Genomic DNA, 15443 nt, shown 5'->3' with positions numbered 1-15443 from the left:
CCTTCTGCAACTGTACAGGGTATTGGTGAGGCCGCACCTGGAGTACTGCGTGCAGTTTTGGTCACCTTACTTAAGGAAGGATATACTGGCTTTGGAGGGGGTACAGAGACGATTCACTAGGCTGATTCCGGAGATGAGGGGGTTACCTTATGATGATAGATTGAGTAGACTGGGTCTTTACTCGTTGGAGTTCAGAAGGATGAGGGGTGATCTTATAGAAACATTTAAAATAATGAAAGGGATAGACAAGATAGAGGCAGAGAGGTTGTTTCCACTGGTCGGGAAGACGAGAACTAGGGGGCACAGCCTCAAAATACGGGGGAGCCAATTTAAAACCGAGTTGAGAAGGAATTTCTTCTCCCAGAGGGTTGTGAATCTGTGGAATTCTCTGCCCAGGGAAGCAGTTGAGGCTAACTCATTGAATGTATTCCAGTCACAGATAGATAGATTTTTAACCAATAAGGGAATTAAGGGTTACGGGGAGCGGGCGGGTAAGTGGAGCTGAGTCCACGGCCAGATCAGCCATGATCTTTTTGAATGGTGGAGCAGGCTCGAGGGGCTTGATGGCCTACTCCTTTTCCTAAATCTTATGTTGTTATGTAATCCGGTAGTTCCATGATCACCACCTGCTGATCCCAGCTTTTTTAACCCCAGATTTTGAAAAACTCAATTCAAATTTGTCATGGTGGAATTTGAACTTGCGTTCTCTGGATTACTGGTCGAATATCCTGTCCTTTGGCTCTGTTCGAGGCTGTTGTCCCGGCCACGAGGCTGTGCCTCTCCTTATAGAGGCTCACATTGCCAGTGTGCGAGAGCCAGTGGGAGGACAGCGCTCTCTGGGAGCACCCTGAGGTTGTGGGGAATGGGTGGACTGGTTCGGGATTGGTTTCTCACAGCAGGCTGTGTGACGGTGTGGGCCTTGCTGTTTCAGGTCCTGGCGATTATCGCTCCCTGCCTGACGGAGCCCTCCCTCCCTCTCACAACATGAACCTTACGCTGGAGGTGCTGCTATCCACCAGCATCAAGCACAAGAAACCTTGGCCTGGACTCCACTGGATTGGGCAGGTAGGCACCTTCCCCCCTGTGAACAGGCGGCTCATATAATGGTTCCTGTGCTCGCTGCCCCTCTCTCACTCTCTGTCTCTGGCTCCCTGTCCGTCTCTGTTCCTGTCTTTTCATCACCATCTGTTTCTTGCTATATCCGTTTTTCTCGCACTCTGTCCCTTTGTGTCGTTGTATGACGCCGGGTGGTGTGTCGCCGGGGGAGGGGAGCGGGAGGGGGAGGCCCCCCCGGGGGAGGGGAGGGGAGGGGGAGGCCCCCGGGCGAGGTGAGGGAAAGTGAGGCCCCAGGGGGAGTGGGAGGCGGGTCCCGGGGGAGGGGGAGGGGGAGGCGGGCCCCCTGGGTGACGGGGAGGGGAGCGAGAGGTGGGCCCCCCCGGGCGAGGGCGATGGGGAGACGAGCAAAACATAGAAAAGAGGTGCAGGAGTAGGCAATTCGGCCCTTCGGCCTGCACCGCCATTCAATAAGATCATGGCTGATCATTCCCTCAGTACCCCTTCCTGCTTTCTCTCCATATCCCTTGATCCCCTTAACCATCATGGGACACATCTAACTCCCTCTTGAATATATCCAATGAACTGGCATCAACAACTTTCTGTGGTAGAGAATTCCACAGGTTCACCACTCTCTGGGTGAAGAAGTTTCTCCTCATCTCAGTCCTAAATGGCTTACCCCTTATCCTAAGACTATGTCCCCTGGTTCTGGACTTCCCCAACATCGGGAACATTCTTCCTGCATCTAACCTGTCCAGTCCCGTCAGAATCTGAAATGTTTCGATGAGATCCCCTCTCATCCTTCTAAACTCCAGTGAATAAAGGCCCAGTTGATCCAATCTCTCCTCATATGACAGTCCAGCCATCCATGGAATCAGTCTGGTGAACCTTTGCTGCACTCCCTCAATCGCAAGAACGTCCTTCCTCAGACTAGGAGACCAAAACTGAACACAATATTCCAGGTGAGGCCTCACTAAGGCCCTGTACAACTGCAGTAAGACCTCCCTGCTCCTATACTCAAATCCCCTAGCTATGAAGGCCAATATACCATTTGCCTTCTTTACCGTCTGCTATATCTGTCTGCCACTTTCAGTGACTGATGAACCATGACACCCAGGTCTCGTTGCACCTCCCCTTTTTCTAGTCTACCACCATTCAGATAATATTCTGCCTTCATGTTTTTGCCCCCAAAGTGGATCACCTCACATTTATCCACATTGTACTGCATCTGCCATGTATTTGCCCACTCACCTAATCTGTCCAAGTCACCGTGCAGCCTCTTAGCATCCTCCTCACAGCTCACACCGCCACCCAGTTTAGTGTCATCCGCAAACTTGGAGATGTTACACTCTTCCTTCATCCAAATCATTAATGTATATTGTAAATAGCTGGGGTCCCAGCACTGAGCCCTGTGGCACCCCACTAGTAACTGCCTGCCATTCTGAAAAGGACCCGTTTATCCCGACTCTCTGCTTCCTGTCTGCCAACCAGTTCTCTATCCATGTCAGTCCATTATCCCCAATACCATGTGCTTTGATTTTGTACACAAATCTCTTGTGTGGGACCTTTTCTAAAGCCTTTTGAAAGTCCAAATACACTACATCCACTGGTTCTCCCTTGTCCACTCTACTAGTTACATCCTCAAAAAATGCCAGAAAATTCGTCAAGCATGATTTCCCTTTCATAAATCCATGCTGACTTGTCACTGTCACTGCTTTCCAAATGGGCTGCTATTTCATCCTTAATGATTGATTCCAACATTTTCCCCACTACTGATGTCAGGCTAACCGGTCTATAATTACCTGCTTTCTCTCTCCCTCCTTTTTTAAAAAGTGGCGTTACATTAGCTACCCTCCAGTCCATAGGAATTGATCCAGAGTCGATAGATTGTTGGAAAATGATCACCAATGCATCACTATTCCTTAAGTACTCTGGGATGCAGACTATCAGGACCCAGGGATTTATCGGCCTTTAATCCCATCATTTTCCTGCACACTATTTCCCGCCTAATAAGGATATCCTTCAGTTCCTCATTCTCACTGGACCCAATGTCCCCTAGTACATTTGGAAGGTTATTTGTATCTTCCTTTGTGAAGACAGAACCGAAGTATTTCTTCAATTGGTCTGCCATTTCTTTGTTCCCCATTATAAATTCACCTGAATCCGACTGCAAGGGACCTACGTTTGTCTTTACTAATCTTTTTCTCTTCACATATTTATAGAAGCTTTTGCAGTCAGTTTTTATGTTCCCTGCAAGCTTCCTCTCATACTCTATTTTCTCCTTCTTAATTAAACCCTTAGTCCTCCTCTGTTGAATTCTAAATTGCTCCCAGTCCTTATGTTTGTTGCTTTTTCTAGCCAATTTATATGCCTCTTCCTTGGTTTTAACACTATCCTTAATTTCCTTTGTTAGCCACGGTTGAGCCACCTTCCCAGTTTTATTTTTATTCCAGACAGAGATGTACAACTGCTGAAGTTCATCCATGTGATCTTTAAATGTTTGCCATTGCTTATCCACCGTCAACCCTTTAAGTATCCTTTGCCAGTCTATTCTAGCCAATCCACACCTCATACCATCGAAGTTACCTTTCCTTATGTTAAGGACCCTAGTTTCCGAATTAACTTTGTCACTCTCCATCTTAATAAGGAATTCTGCCATATTATGGTCACTTTTCCCCAAAGGGTCTCGCAGAACAAGATTGCCAATTAATCCCTTCTCATTACACATCACCCAGTCTAGGATGGCCAGCTCCCTGGTTGGTTCCTCGACATTGGTCGCGAAAACCATCGCTAATACACTCCAGGAAATCCTCGTCCACCGCATTGCTACCAGTTAGGTTAGCCCAAAATATATGTCGATTAAAGTCGCCCATGATTACTGTTGTACCTTTATTGCACACATCCCTTATTTCTTGTTTGATGCTGTCCCCAACCTCACTACTACTATTTGGTGGCCTGTACACAACACCCACTAGCATTTTCTGCCCTTTGGAATTGCGCAGCTCCACCCATACCGATTCCACATCATCCAGGCTAATGTCCTTCCTTACAATTGCATTGATTTCCTCTTTAACCAGCAACGCCACCCCGCCTCCTTTTCCTTTCTGTCTATCCTTCCTAAATGCTGAATACCCCTGGATGTTGAGTTCCCAACCTTGGTCACCCTGGAACCATGTCTCTGATGCCAATCACGTCGTATCAGTTAACTGCTATCTGCGCAGTTAATTCATCCACCTTATTCCGAATACTCTTCGCATTGAGGCACAGAGCCTTCAGGCTTGTCTTTTTAACACACTTTGCCACTTTTGAATCTTGCTGAAATGTGGCACTTTTTGCTTTTTGCCTTGGGTTTCTCTGCCCTCCACTTTTACTATTCTCCTTTCTATCTTTTGCTCCTGCCCCCCTTCTATTTCTCTCTGTCTCCCTGCATAGGTTCCCATCACCCTGCCATATTAGTTTAACTCCTCCCCAACAGCACTAGAAAAACACTCTCCCGAGGACATTGGTTCCGATCCTGCCCAGGTGCAGACCGTCCGGTTTGTACTGGTCCCACCTCACCCAGAACCGGTTCCAATGTCCCAGGAATTTGAATCCCTCCCTTCTGCACCATTTCTCAAGCCACGTATTCATCTGAGCTATCCTGTGATTCCTACTCTGACTAGCACGTGGCACTGGTAGCAATCCTGAGATTACTATTTTTGAGGTCCTACTTTTTAATTTAACTCCTAGCTCCCTAAATTCGTCTCATAAGACCTCATCCCATTTTTTACCTATATCGTTGGTACCTATATGCATCACGACAACTGGCTGTTCGCCCTCCCTTTTCAGAATGTCCTGCACCCGCTCTGAGACATCCTTGACCCTTGCTCCAAGGAGGCTACATACCATCCTGAAGTCTCGGTTGCGGCCGCAGAAATGCCTGTCTATTCCCCTTGCAATTGAATCCCCTATCACTATCGCTCTCCCACTCTTTTTCCTGCCCTCCTGTGCAGCAGAGCCAGCCACGGTGCCATGAACTTGGCTGCTGCTGCTCTCCCCTGATGAGTCATTCCCCTCAACCCCTCAACAGTACCCAAAGCTGTGTATCTGTTTTGCAAGGGGATGACCGCAGGGGTCCCCTGCACTACCTTCCTTGCACTGCTCTTCCTGTTGGTCTTCCATTCCCTATATGGCTGTGTACCCTTTACCTGCGGTCAGACCAACTCATTAAACATGTTATTCACGTAATTCTCAGCATCGTGCATGCTCCAGAGTGAATCCACCCGCAGCTCCAGCTCCGCAACACGGTCCGTCAGGAGCTGGAGGCAGACACACTTCCCGCACACGTAGTTGTCAGGACACTGGAGGCGTCCCTGATTTCCCACATAGTACAGAAGGAGCATAATACGTGTCCGAGCTCTCCTGCCATGTCTTAACCCTTAGATGCACTTAAATTGCCAACAACAATGCTAAAAGTTAATTACTGATATATATAAGGACGGGAGAATGGAGAGCACCAGTTCCAACTGTCGCAGGAGAGAGAGAAGGAGCGGGCCCCAGAGGGAGGGGGTGTGGGAGGCGGCCGAAAGGGGAGGTGGGTCCCCCGGGCGAGGGGGAGGGAGAGGCGGGAGAGGGAGGCGGGTCCCCCGGGCAAGAGGGATGGGGAGGCAGGACCCTGGGGGAGGGGGAGGGGGTGGTGAGCCTCTGTCCCTCACTGTTGCATTGCTCTCAGTTGTTGTATTTTGTTTAGGAGAAAGAGGCCATTCTGCTGTGTGATGATCAGCGATTGAGTGTGCTCACTCTATCTACAGGGAGGACACAGAGGAAGATCCCCAAGCTGCAGACACTCCTGAAGAATGTGCTGACTGTTGCCACCTCCGCCAATGGTATTTTTGAGACAGTGATGGGCCCCTGTGATGCTCAAAGTCAGAGCCCCTTTGTATTTGTTCCTCCACATTGCACAATCCTGATCAGTGAATGACACGAGCTACTGGTGTACTGGGATTCTGGGTCCCCTGTATCTCAGCTCTGTCTCTATCAGCTTCCTGTGCGCTGGGAGTCACTCTGCCCTGTATCTCAGCACTGTCTCTATCAGCTCCCTGTATGCTGGGAGTCACTCTCTCCTGTATCTCAGCACTGTCTCTTATCTGCTCCCTGTATGCTGGGAGTCACTCTCTCCTGTAACTCAGCACTGTCTCTATCTGCTCCCTGTATGCTGGGAATCACTCTCTCCTGTATCTCAGCACTGTCTCTATCAGCTCCCTGTGTGCTTGGAGTCACTCTCCCCTGTAACTCAGCACTGTCTCTATCTGCTCCCTGTATCTCAGCACTGTCTCTATCTGCTTCCTGTGTGTTGGGAGTCACTCCCCCCTGTAACTGAGCACAGACGCTATCAGCTTCCTGTGTGCTGGGGGTCACTCTCCCCTGTAACTTGCCGCTGACTCTAACGGTTTTCTCTTGTAACTGGTCCCTGAATGTGTGTCTCCTTCTCCCAATCTATTAGGGCTCAATTTTCCCCACTGATTTGCGCTGTTTTTTCAGAGCAGGCTGCTCATTTTGGCCTAAGTGCGGAAACTGTGGTTTTTCAAATCAGTTTGCATCAGTGTTAGGTCAGTTAGTTAGGATTTTTTTAGGTCAGTTTTTTTTTCAGCCAAAGGGGGTGTAACCAGCCACCTACGCCAGTTCTGGCCATTTAGGGACGCTTGGCTAGCTGAGAGAGAGTGTGTGTGTGTCTGGGGTGGTCCGGGGACCTACAATGGAACTGGACCAGGAGAATCGGGTGGGGTTGGAGAAAGTTGCTGCTCTGTGTTTTTCAATTCTTTTAATGTGTTGGGAGCTGGGTGTATGCTTCACTTTGCAGCCTCAGCTCGCATTGTGTCCCTGGTTACCATGGCAGCCCGATCTTTTTGGCACAGATCAAGGCTCCACTCCCACCTGCCTTGTGTGTACCAATGGTGGTGGGTTGCCTCCTCGCTCCTGGCCTTGAACACAACCTAGGCGGGTGCCCCAGAGGGAGTGCTTTCTTGTCCTTTAGATGGGATCTTAAATCGAGGCACTCTGGGTTCAGGCAAAGCCCCTCGTGCTGTCAGTCTGATATTCCTCCCTCAATTCCTGTTAGCAAAATACTCCCACATAACTCATCATTTGTCTCCTGCTCCTATTTCTTTTGTTCTCATGTTCTTGTGATGAGTTCATCCCGGGCAACAATATGCACTGCTGCTGATGCCAGCGCTCATCTTGGTCCTCATCTGAGGTCCAAGGTGAAACAGCATTAGCAGCAACCATGCTGATCTGATATATGACAGACTTAAAGTGGAGATGATATGCACAAAGCTCCAAAGTAGTGAAAGTGTCCTGCAATGCAGTGAAAGTCACCCCCAAGTTAATAGATACCACCTCCAAAGTTTTAGAAATCAATGTACTGAAAGCAAATTCCTCAGAACAAGTGCTGTGATCAAAAGTCTTTCCCTTCGGCAATGAAGCAGGTGTGAGGTCTCTTTTTACCTGTCATTTCTATAGCCCCTTCAATTGTCTTGCTTTCACTGGTGAGGTCCAGGAAGCCCAGGAAACCCATCGACCCACAGTGAAAGTTTAAAACTCCTGTTAACTATCTCTTAAATGCTTTCAATTGGCAACTCACCTCTCCCGAGGGGGTTTCTCGCTCGTTGCTGGACCTGCCCCAGTGAAATGTGGAAGTCAGCGGGTCGGCCGCCTGAGGAAGAGAGTGTTCGAAGATCAGGCCCTCAAATCTGCCACCAAGCTCATGGTCTACAGGGCTGTAGTAATACCCACCTTCCTGTATGTAGGCACCTCAAGTCGCTGGAGAAATACCACCAACGATGTCTCCTCCAAATCCCCTGGGAGGACAGATGCACCAACATTAACGTCCTCGATCAGGCCAACATCCCCAGCATAGTTGGCATGCAGGTACTGCAGACATTGAAGAAGGCAGACGGTATGTTGGCCTTCATAGCTAGGGGATTTGAGTATAGGAGCAGGGAGGTCTTACTGCAGTTGTACAGGGCCTTAGTGAGGCCTCACCTGAATATATTGTGTTCAGTTTTGGTCTCCTAATCTGAGGAAGGACATTCTTGCTATTAAGGGAGTGCAGCGAAGGTTTACCAGACTGATTCCAGGGATGGCTGGACTGTCATATGACGAGAGACTGGATCAACTGGGCCTTTATTCACTGGAGTTTAGAAGGATGAGAGGGGATCTCATAGAAACGTATAAGATTCTGACGGGACTGGACTAGTTAGATGCGGGAAGAATGTTCCCAATGTTGGGGAAGTCCAGAACTAGGGGACATAGTCTTAGGATAAGGGGTAGGCCATTTATGACTGAGATTAGGAGAAACTTCTTCACCCAGAGAGTTGTTAACCTGTGGAATTCCCTGCCGCAGAGAGTTGTTGATGTCAGTTCATTGGATATATTCAAGAGGGAGTTAGATATGGCCCTTTCGACTAAAGGGATCAAGAGGTATGGAGAGAAAGCAGGAAAGGGGTACTGAGGGAATGATCAGCCATGATTTTATTGAATGGTGGTGCAGGCTCGAAGGGCTGAATGGCCTACTCCTGCACCTATTTTCTATGTTTCTATGTTTCTCTCCCTTTCTTCAACTACATGTTGCTCCTTAGAGACATCTGAAGACATGGGATACACTGATGAAAACCAGCTCTATCTCTCCACCATCTTTCTCTATCCCTCCACTGCCTCTGTGTTGTCAAGCTACTAGCATGACATGTAGTCTTAGATGAATCACAATTTCCTCCAGCTCAACATCAGAAAGAGCGAATCCATTATCTTCACTCCTCACCACATATCTTTGCCACCAACTCCATCCCCTCCCCATCACAGGCTGAACCAGACTGTTTGCAATCTCGGCATCTTATTCGACCCTGAACTGATTTTCTGACTCTATATCCTCTCCATCACAAAGATTGTCTACTTGCACCTCCATTGCATCACCTATCTGAATGGTGGCTGATTAGGAAAAGGGGAGGGGCAACGAGACATGGGTGTCATGGTACATCAGTCATTGAAAGTTGGCATGCAGGTACAGCGGGCAATGAAGAAGGCAAATGGCATGTTGGCCTTCATAGCTAGGGGATTTGAGTATAGGAGCAGGGATGTCTTCCTGCAGTGTTCAGGGCCTTAGTGAGGCCTCACCTGGAATATTGTGTTCAGTTTTGGTCTCCTAATCTGAGGAAGGATGTTCTTGCTATTGAGGGAGTGCAGTGAAGGTTCACCAGACTGATTCCCAGGATGGCGGGACTGACATATGAGGAGAGACTGGATCGACTGGGCCTGTATTCACTGGAGTTTGTAAGAATGAGAGGGGATCTCATAGAAACATAAAATACTGACGGGACTGGACAGGTTAGATGCAGGAAGAATGTTCCCGATGATGGGGAAGTCCAGAACCAGGGGACATATCCTAAGGATAAGGGGTAAGCCTTTTAGCACTGAGATGAGGAGAAACTTCTTCACTCAGAGAGTTGTTAACCTGTGGAATTCCCTGCCGCAGAGAGTTGTTGATGCCAGTTAATATATTCAAGAGGGAGTTAGATATGGCCCTTACGGCTAAAGGGATCGAGGTGTATGGAGAGAAAGCAAGAATGGGGTACTGAGGTGAATGATCAGCCATGATCTTATTGAATGGCGGTGCAGGCTCGAAGGGCTGAATGGCCTACTCCTGCACCTATTTTCTATGTTTCTATGTTTTCTATGTTGTTTTTCTGCGCACTTGGCATTGTGTGCGCACACGTGTGTACATAGCGCGTGCCCGCGTGTGTTGTGTGTTACATCGGATATATACGGCACAGAAGCAGGCCATTCGACCCAACCGCTTCATGCACCGTTTATGCTCCACTCGAGCCTCCTCCTGTCTTTCCCCATCTAAATCTATCAGTATAATCCTCTGTTCCTTTCTCCCTCATATACTTAGCTCATCATCATCATAGACAGTCCCTTGAATCGAGGATGACTTGCTTCCACGTCAAAAAGTTAACAGGTGTTTCAATGAAGGACCTAATATTCCAGATCCCGAACTCCATCCTGAAGGGTGGAAGATGCCTGTGCGTGGATTTTTTTAACGTGGGGTGACCGTTGCACACCAGCCACCACACGGACTTGACAGAGCTAGGTCTTGGTCCAGTGGCAAGGATTAACCAAGACGACTGGAGACCTGCTCTGCTGCACGGACCTAGTGCACACACATATCGCAGTGCGGGCTGGGCCCGTGCTGCCCCGGGGCCCTCAGCTCTTCTGGGCCCTGAACTCTCGCCTCTTGTGGGCCCCGATCACGTCCCTCTACAATCTCGCGCCGCTCCTTCGCCCCAACCTCGCCGCTCCTGCTGTATCTGCCCGCGCTTCAATCACCGACCTGGACCTTAGTGACATCCCTCTTCACTACCGTTGCTCTCCTGTTCCAGCACGTGCTGCTCCCTGGAGTGGTATGTCACCATGCTGCTTCTTCCGCTCTCCGGCCTGCTCCGATCTCTAGCCTCCCCTTAAATGCATCGATACTATTCACTTCAACCCCTCCCTGTGATAGCGAGTTCCACATTCTCATAACTCTTTGGGGTAAAGAAGTTTCTCTTGAATTCTCCATTTGATTTCTTGGTGACTATCTTATATTGATGGCCTCTAGTTTTGCTCTTCCCCACAAGTGGAAGCATTCTCTCTGTATCCACTCTATCAAAACCTTTCATCATTTTAAAGACCTGTATTAGGTCACCCCTCAGCCTTTTTTCAAGAGAAAAGGGACCCAACCTGTTCACTCTTTTCGGATATGTTTACCCTCGCATTTCTGGTATCACCCTTGTAAATCTACTTTTATACTGTTGTTGCTTTATTTTGGATTCTGGGAGACCAGCAGTCATATCAAAACATTGAGATTGGTATATTATTACAGAAAGCACATTTCACCAGGTAGAGCAGGGTGGGTTGCATTTGGGGAATAAACCCTGCTCGAGCTGTAGCCGTGAGCAAAGTGTCTATAACAACAGACAATAGGGACATAATTGGGTTATTTAATACCTCCCTTCCAAATCACCATAGTAACGTTAGCACTGCCCTGAATTACTCTAGTCAACTCTGTACACACTTTACAAAAATAGAAAGAATGTGTAATTTTAGCACTATACCCGCTGTAAAATGGAATTGAAGTTTTGTTCCAATAGCTGAAACTAACAAGACTTCCCTTACTGGCCCCATTCACAAACAAAAGTCAGTCCGCAAGATATTACAACAACTGAAATAGGAGAGAAACTTTATCCCGAGAGATACGAGGCACTCAGATCCTTCAAACCTTTGGGACACACAACTAGCAATTGAAACTTGTTGCTAATTTTATTAGATAAAGCACACAGTTTCAATACTTAAAGTAAACTCTTTACCATTAATTATGTATCATTTTATAAACATATCCATGGCCACTATTCTAGTGGAAGTACAATCAAGTGTTGGAATTAAAGGTTAATAAGAAGATAAGAACATAAGAAATAGGAGCAGGAGTCGGCCATACAGCCCCTCGAGCCTGCTCCACCATTTAATACGATCGTGGCTGATCTGATCAAGGACTCGGCTCCACTTCCCTGCCTGCTTCCCATAACCCCTTATTCTCTTATCGTTTAAGAAACTGTCTATCTCTGTCTTAAATTTATTCAATGTCCCAGCTTCCACAGCTCTCTGAGGCAGCGAATTCCACAGATTTACAACCCTCAGAGAAGAAATTCCTCCTCATCTCAGTTTTAAATGGTCGGCCCCTTATTCTAAGATTATGCCCCCTAGTTCCAGTCACCCCCAGCAGTGGAAATATCCTCTCTGCATCCACCTTGTAAAGCCCCCTCATAATCTTATCCGTTTCGATAAAATCAACTCTCATTTTTCTGAGTTCCAATGAGTAGAGGCCCAACCTCCTCCACCTTTCCTCATGAGTCAACCCCCTCATCTCCGGAATCAACCGAGTGAATCTTCTCTGAACTGCCTCCAAAGCAAGTATATCCTTTCGTAAATATGGAACCCAAACTGCACGCAGTATTCCAGGTGTGGCCTCACCAATACCCTGTCCAACTGTAGCAAGACTTTATTGCTTTTATACTCCATCCCCTTTGCAATCATTTTATAAACATGACAGAACACATACCCATGGCCACTATTCTAGTGAAAGTACAATCAAGTGTTGGAATTAAAGGTTGCACTATAAATGTAATTCTCCGGATTAAGTAAAATTGTCAACTTGGCCACTATTCTAGTGAAAGTACAATCAAGTGTTGGAATTAAAGGTTGCACTATAAATGTAATTCTCCGGATTAAGTAAAATTGTCAACTTTGAGTCACACTCCAAGAATTTGATAAAGGCACTCTGGTCTAGTTATATTATAATGCATTTCACACGACTTAACATGTAGAACAGGAGTTTAGTTTTAATTCTGGCAGACAGCATCCAAACAGGAGGCACGTGTCAGCTTTCAGTCACCATAGCAAACACTTGCTAAATTATTTTGCCCAATAATATATGCATCCAGTTCGACAAGTAAATTAGAAGACCCACTTCCTTCCCCTCATCATCATAGGCAGTCCCTCGGAATCGAGGAAGACTTGCTTCCACTCATAATATGAACCCTTAGGCGGCTGATGCGAGAGCCACAATCCCTGTCACAGGTGGGACAGATTATCGTTGAGGGAAGGGGAGGGTGGGACAGGTTTACCGCACGCTCTTTCCGCTGCCTGCGCTTGGTTTCTGCATGCTCTCGGCGATGAGACGCGAGGTGCTCAGCGCCCTCCACTTAGGGCGGTCTTTGGCCAGCGACTCCCAGGTGTCAGTGGGGATGTTGCACTTTCTTAGGGAGGCTTTGAGGGTGTCCGTGTAACGTTTTCTCTGCCCACCTTTGGCTCATTTGCCGTGAAGGAGTTCCGAGTAGAGTGCTTGCTTTGGGAGTCTCGTGTCTGGCATGTGAACAATGTGGCCTGCCCAGCGGAGCTGATCGAGTGTGGTCAGTGCTTCAATGCTGGGGATGTTGGCCTGGTCGAGGACGCTAATGTTGGTATGTCTGTCCTCCCAGGGGATTTGTAGGATCTTGCAGAGACATTGTTGGTGGTATTTCTCTAGCGACTTGAGATGTCTACAGTAGATGGTGCATGTCTCTGAGCCATACAAGAGGGCGGATATCACTAGCCCTGTAGACCATGAGCTTGGTGGATGATTTGAGGGCCTGGTCTTCAAACACTCTTTTCCTCAGGCTGCCGAAGGCTGCACTGGCGCACTGGAGGCAGTGTTGAATCGCATTGCCTATGTCTGCACTTGTTGATAAGAGGCACCCCGAGGTATGGGAAATAGTCCACGTTATCCAGGGCCAAGCCGTGGATCTTGATGACTGGGAGGCAGTGCTGTGCAGCGAGGACAGGCTGGTGGAGGACCTTTGTCTTACGGATGTTTAGCATAAGGCCCATGCTTTCATACGCCTCAGTAAATATGTCGACTATGTCCTGGAGTTCAGCCTCTGTATGTGCGCAGACGCAGGCGTCATCCGCGTACTATAGCGCGACGACAGAGGTCGGGGTGGTCTTGGACCTGGCCTGGAGACGGCGAAGGTTGAACAGCTTCCCACTGGTTCTGTAGTTTAGTTTCACTCCAGCGGGGAGCTTGTTGACTGTGAGGTGGAGCATGGCAGCGAGGAAGATTGAGAAGGGGGTTGGGGCGATGAGCATCCAAAGAGGAGGCACGTGTCAGCTTTCAGTCACCATAGCAAGCACTTGCTTAATTATTTTGCCGAATAATGAATACATCCAGTTCGGCAAGTAAATTAGAAGACCCATTTCCTTACCCACGTAGACAAGCAGAGCCTTGAATTGAGACATTCTTAGTCCACTGTTGTGTGCGCATGCATGCGCTGTGTGCGACGACTTCGAGGTGGGCGACTGGGTGACGTCATCAAAATCCAGGTCGCCGTTTGGAACGTGGGCAGGAACATCGGCGGGGCCCAGGTACAGAGAAGGTCGGAACGGATGAGCAGCGAGAGATCGTGGCGGGGGTGCGCCGAATGTTTGAGATGGAGAAGCAGCGAGAGATCGAGGCAGAAATCCGGCAAATGATCGGGGGCGAGAGATCGTGGCTGAAATATGGTGAGAGATCGTGGCGGAGGTGCGGCGAGAGATTGTGGCAGAGATGCGGCGAATGAGGGTACAGGGCCCAGAAGAGGCGAGGGCCCAGGGGCAGCACGGGGCTCAGCCCACACTGCGATATGTGGGCGCGCACTAAGTCCGTGCAGCAGAGCAGGTCTCCAGTCGTCCTGGTTAACTCTTGCCAAGGGTAAAGGCCAAGTTCTGTCAAGCCCCGTGTGGTTGGTGTGCAACGGTCACCACACGTTAAAATAATCCACGCACAGACATCATCCACCCCCTTCAATTGGAGTTCAGGACTGGAATATCGGGTCCTTCATTGAAACATCTGTGAACCCATCCCTTTTGGTGTAGAGCAAGTCATCCTTGTTTCGAGGGACTGCCTGTGATGTGTGTGAAGGGCTGTGACTGCACTCTCTCACTGCTGCTCTGTCTTTGTGCAGGTGCCTGGCTGGCTGGAGTGCTGAGTACAGGAGAACTCTTCCTGTGGAAGAAGGATGGAGACTGTTTGAAGACCGTAGCTGCGGCGGATGGCGTGCGTGCAGTGGTAGCGGCTGCCCGCGGTAAGGGAGACTGTTGGTTGCCGGGGGTTTGGGGGATTGCCTGAAGGGTCGGCTCAGAGGGATAAAGCCCCTCTCTGATCCAATACTGCACTGTCCATTCTTTGTGAGAATAATATTCAACCGTGGCGGGGGGCCACTGTAACCAAGTGTGAACTCGCCCTCGCTCTCACGGCTTGTCACCCAGGGTTAAGAAACTCTCTATCTCGGTCTTAAATTTATTCAATGTCCCGGCTTCCACAGCTCTCTGAGGCAGCAAATTCCACAGATTTACAACCCTCTGAGAGGAGAAATTCCTCCTCATCTCAGTTTTAAATGGGCGGCCCCTTATTCTAAGATTATGCCCCCTAGTTCTAGTCTCCCCCATCAGTGGAAACATCCTCTCTGCATCCACCTTGTCAAGCCCCCTCATAATTTTATACGTTTCAATAAGATCACCTCTCATTCTTCTGAATTCCAATGTGTAGAGGCCCAACCTCCTCAACCTTTCCTCATAAGTCAACCCCCTCATCTCCGGAATCAACCGAGTGAACCTTCTCTAAACTAGCTCCAAAGCAAGTATATCCTTTCATAAATATGGAAACCAAAACTGCACGCAGTATTCCGGGTGTGACCTCACTAATACCCTGTATAGCTGTAGCAAGATTTCCCTGCTTTTATACTCCATCCCCTGACGGGCCCTGACACTCAACACGATCCTTGGCCACGGGTTAATATTGCTGCTGG

The 15443-nt window shown here is 48.6% G+C and overlaps 1 protein-coding gene across 1 annotated transcript in view; it reads left to right on the top strand.

The window, feature by feature from the left end:
• The first annotated feature begins 936 nt into the window (after positions 1 to 936).
• The window catches only part of cplane1 (ciliogenesis and planar polarity effector 1), a 306637-nt gene continuing 292130 nt past the window's right edge, over positions 937 to 15443 (top strand). Inside the window, exons 1-3 of the mRNA XM_070877077.1 lie at positions 937 to 1065; positions 5783 to 5918; positions 14601 to 14720. Of these exons, the coding sequence (XP_070733178.1) occupies positions 985 to 1065; positions 5783 to 5918; positions 14601 to 14720 (337 nt within the window). The 5' untranslated portion in view covers positions 937 to 984. The remainder of the gene's footprint in view (positions 1066 to 5782; positions 5919 to 14600; positions 14721 to 15443) is intronic.

Source organism: Pristiophorus japonicus, chromosome 1 (assembly GCF_044704955.1).
Source record: "Pristiophorus japonicus isolate sPriJap1 chromosome 1, sPriJap1.hap1, whole genome shotgun sequence".
NCBI lineage: Eukaryota > Metazoa > Chordata > Chondrichthyes > Pristiophoridae > Pristiophorus > Pristiophorus japonicus.
The sequence above is the reverse complement of the archived record's forward strand: the minus strand, read 5'-3'. Positions and strand labels throughout refer to the sequence as shown.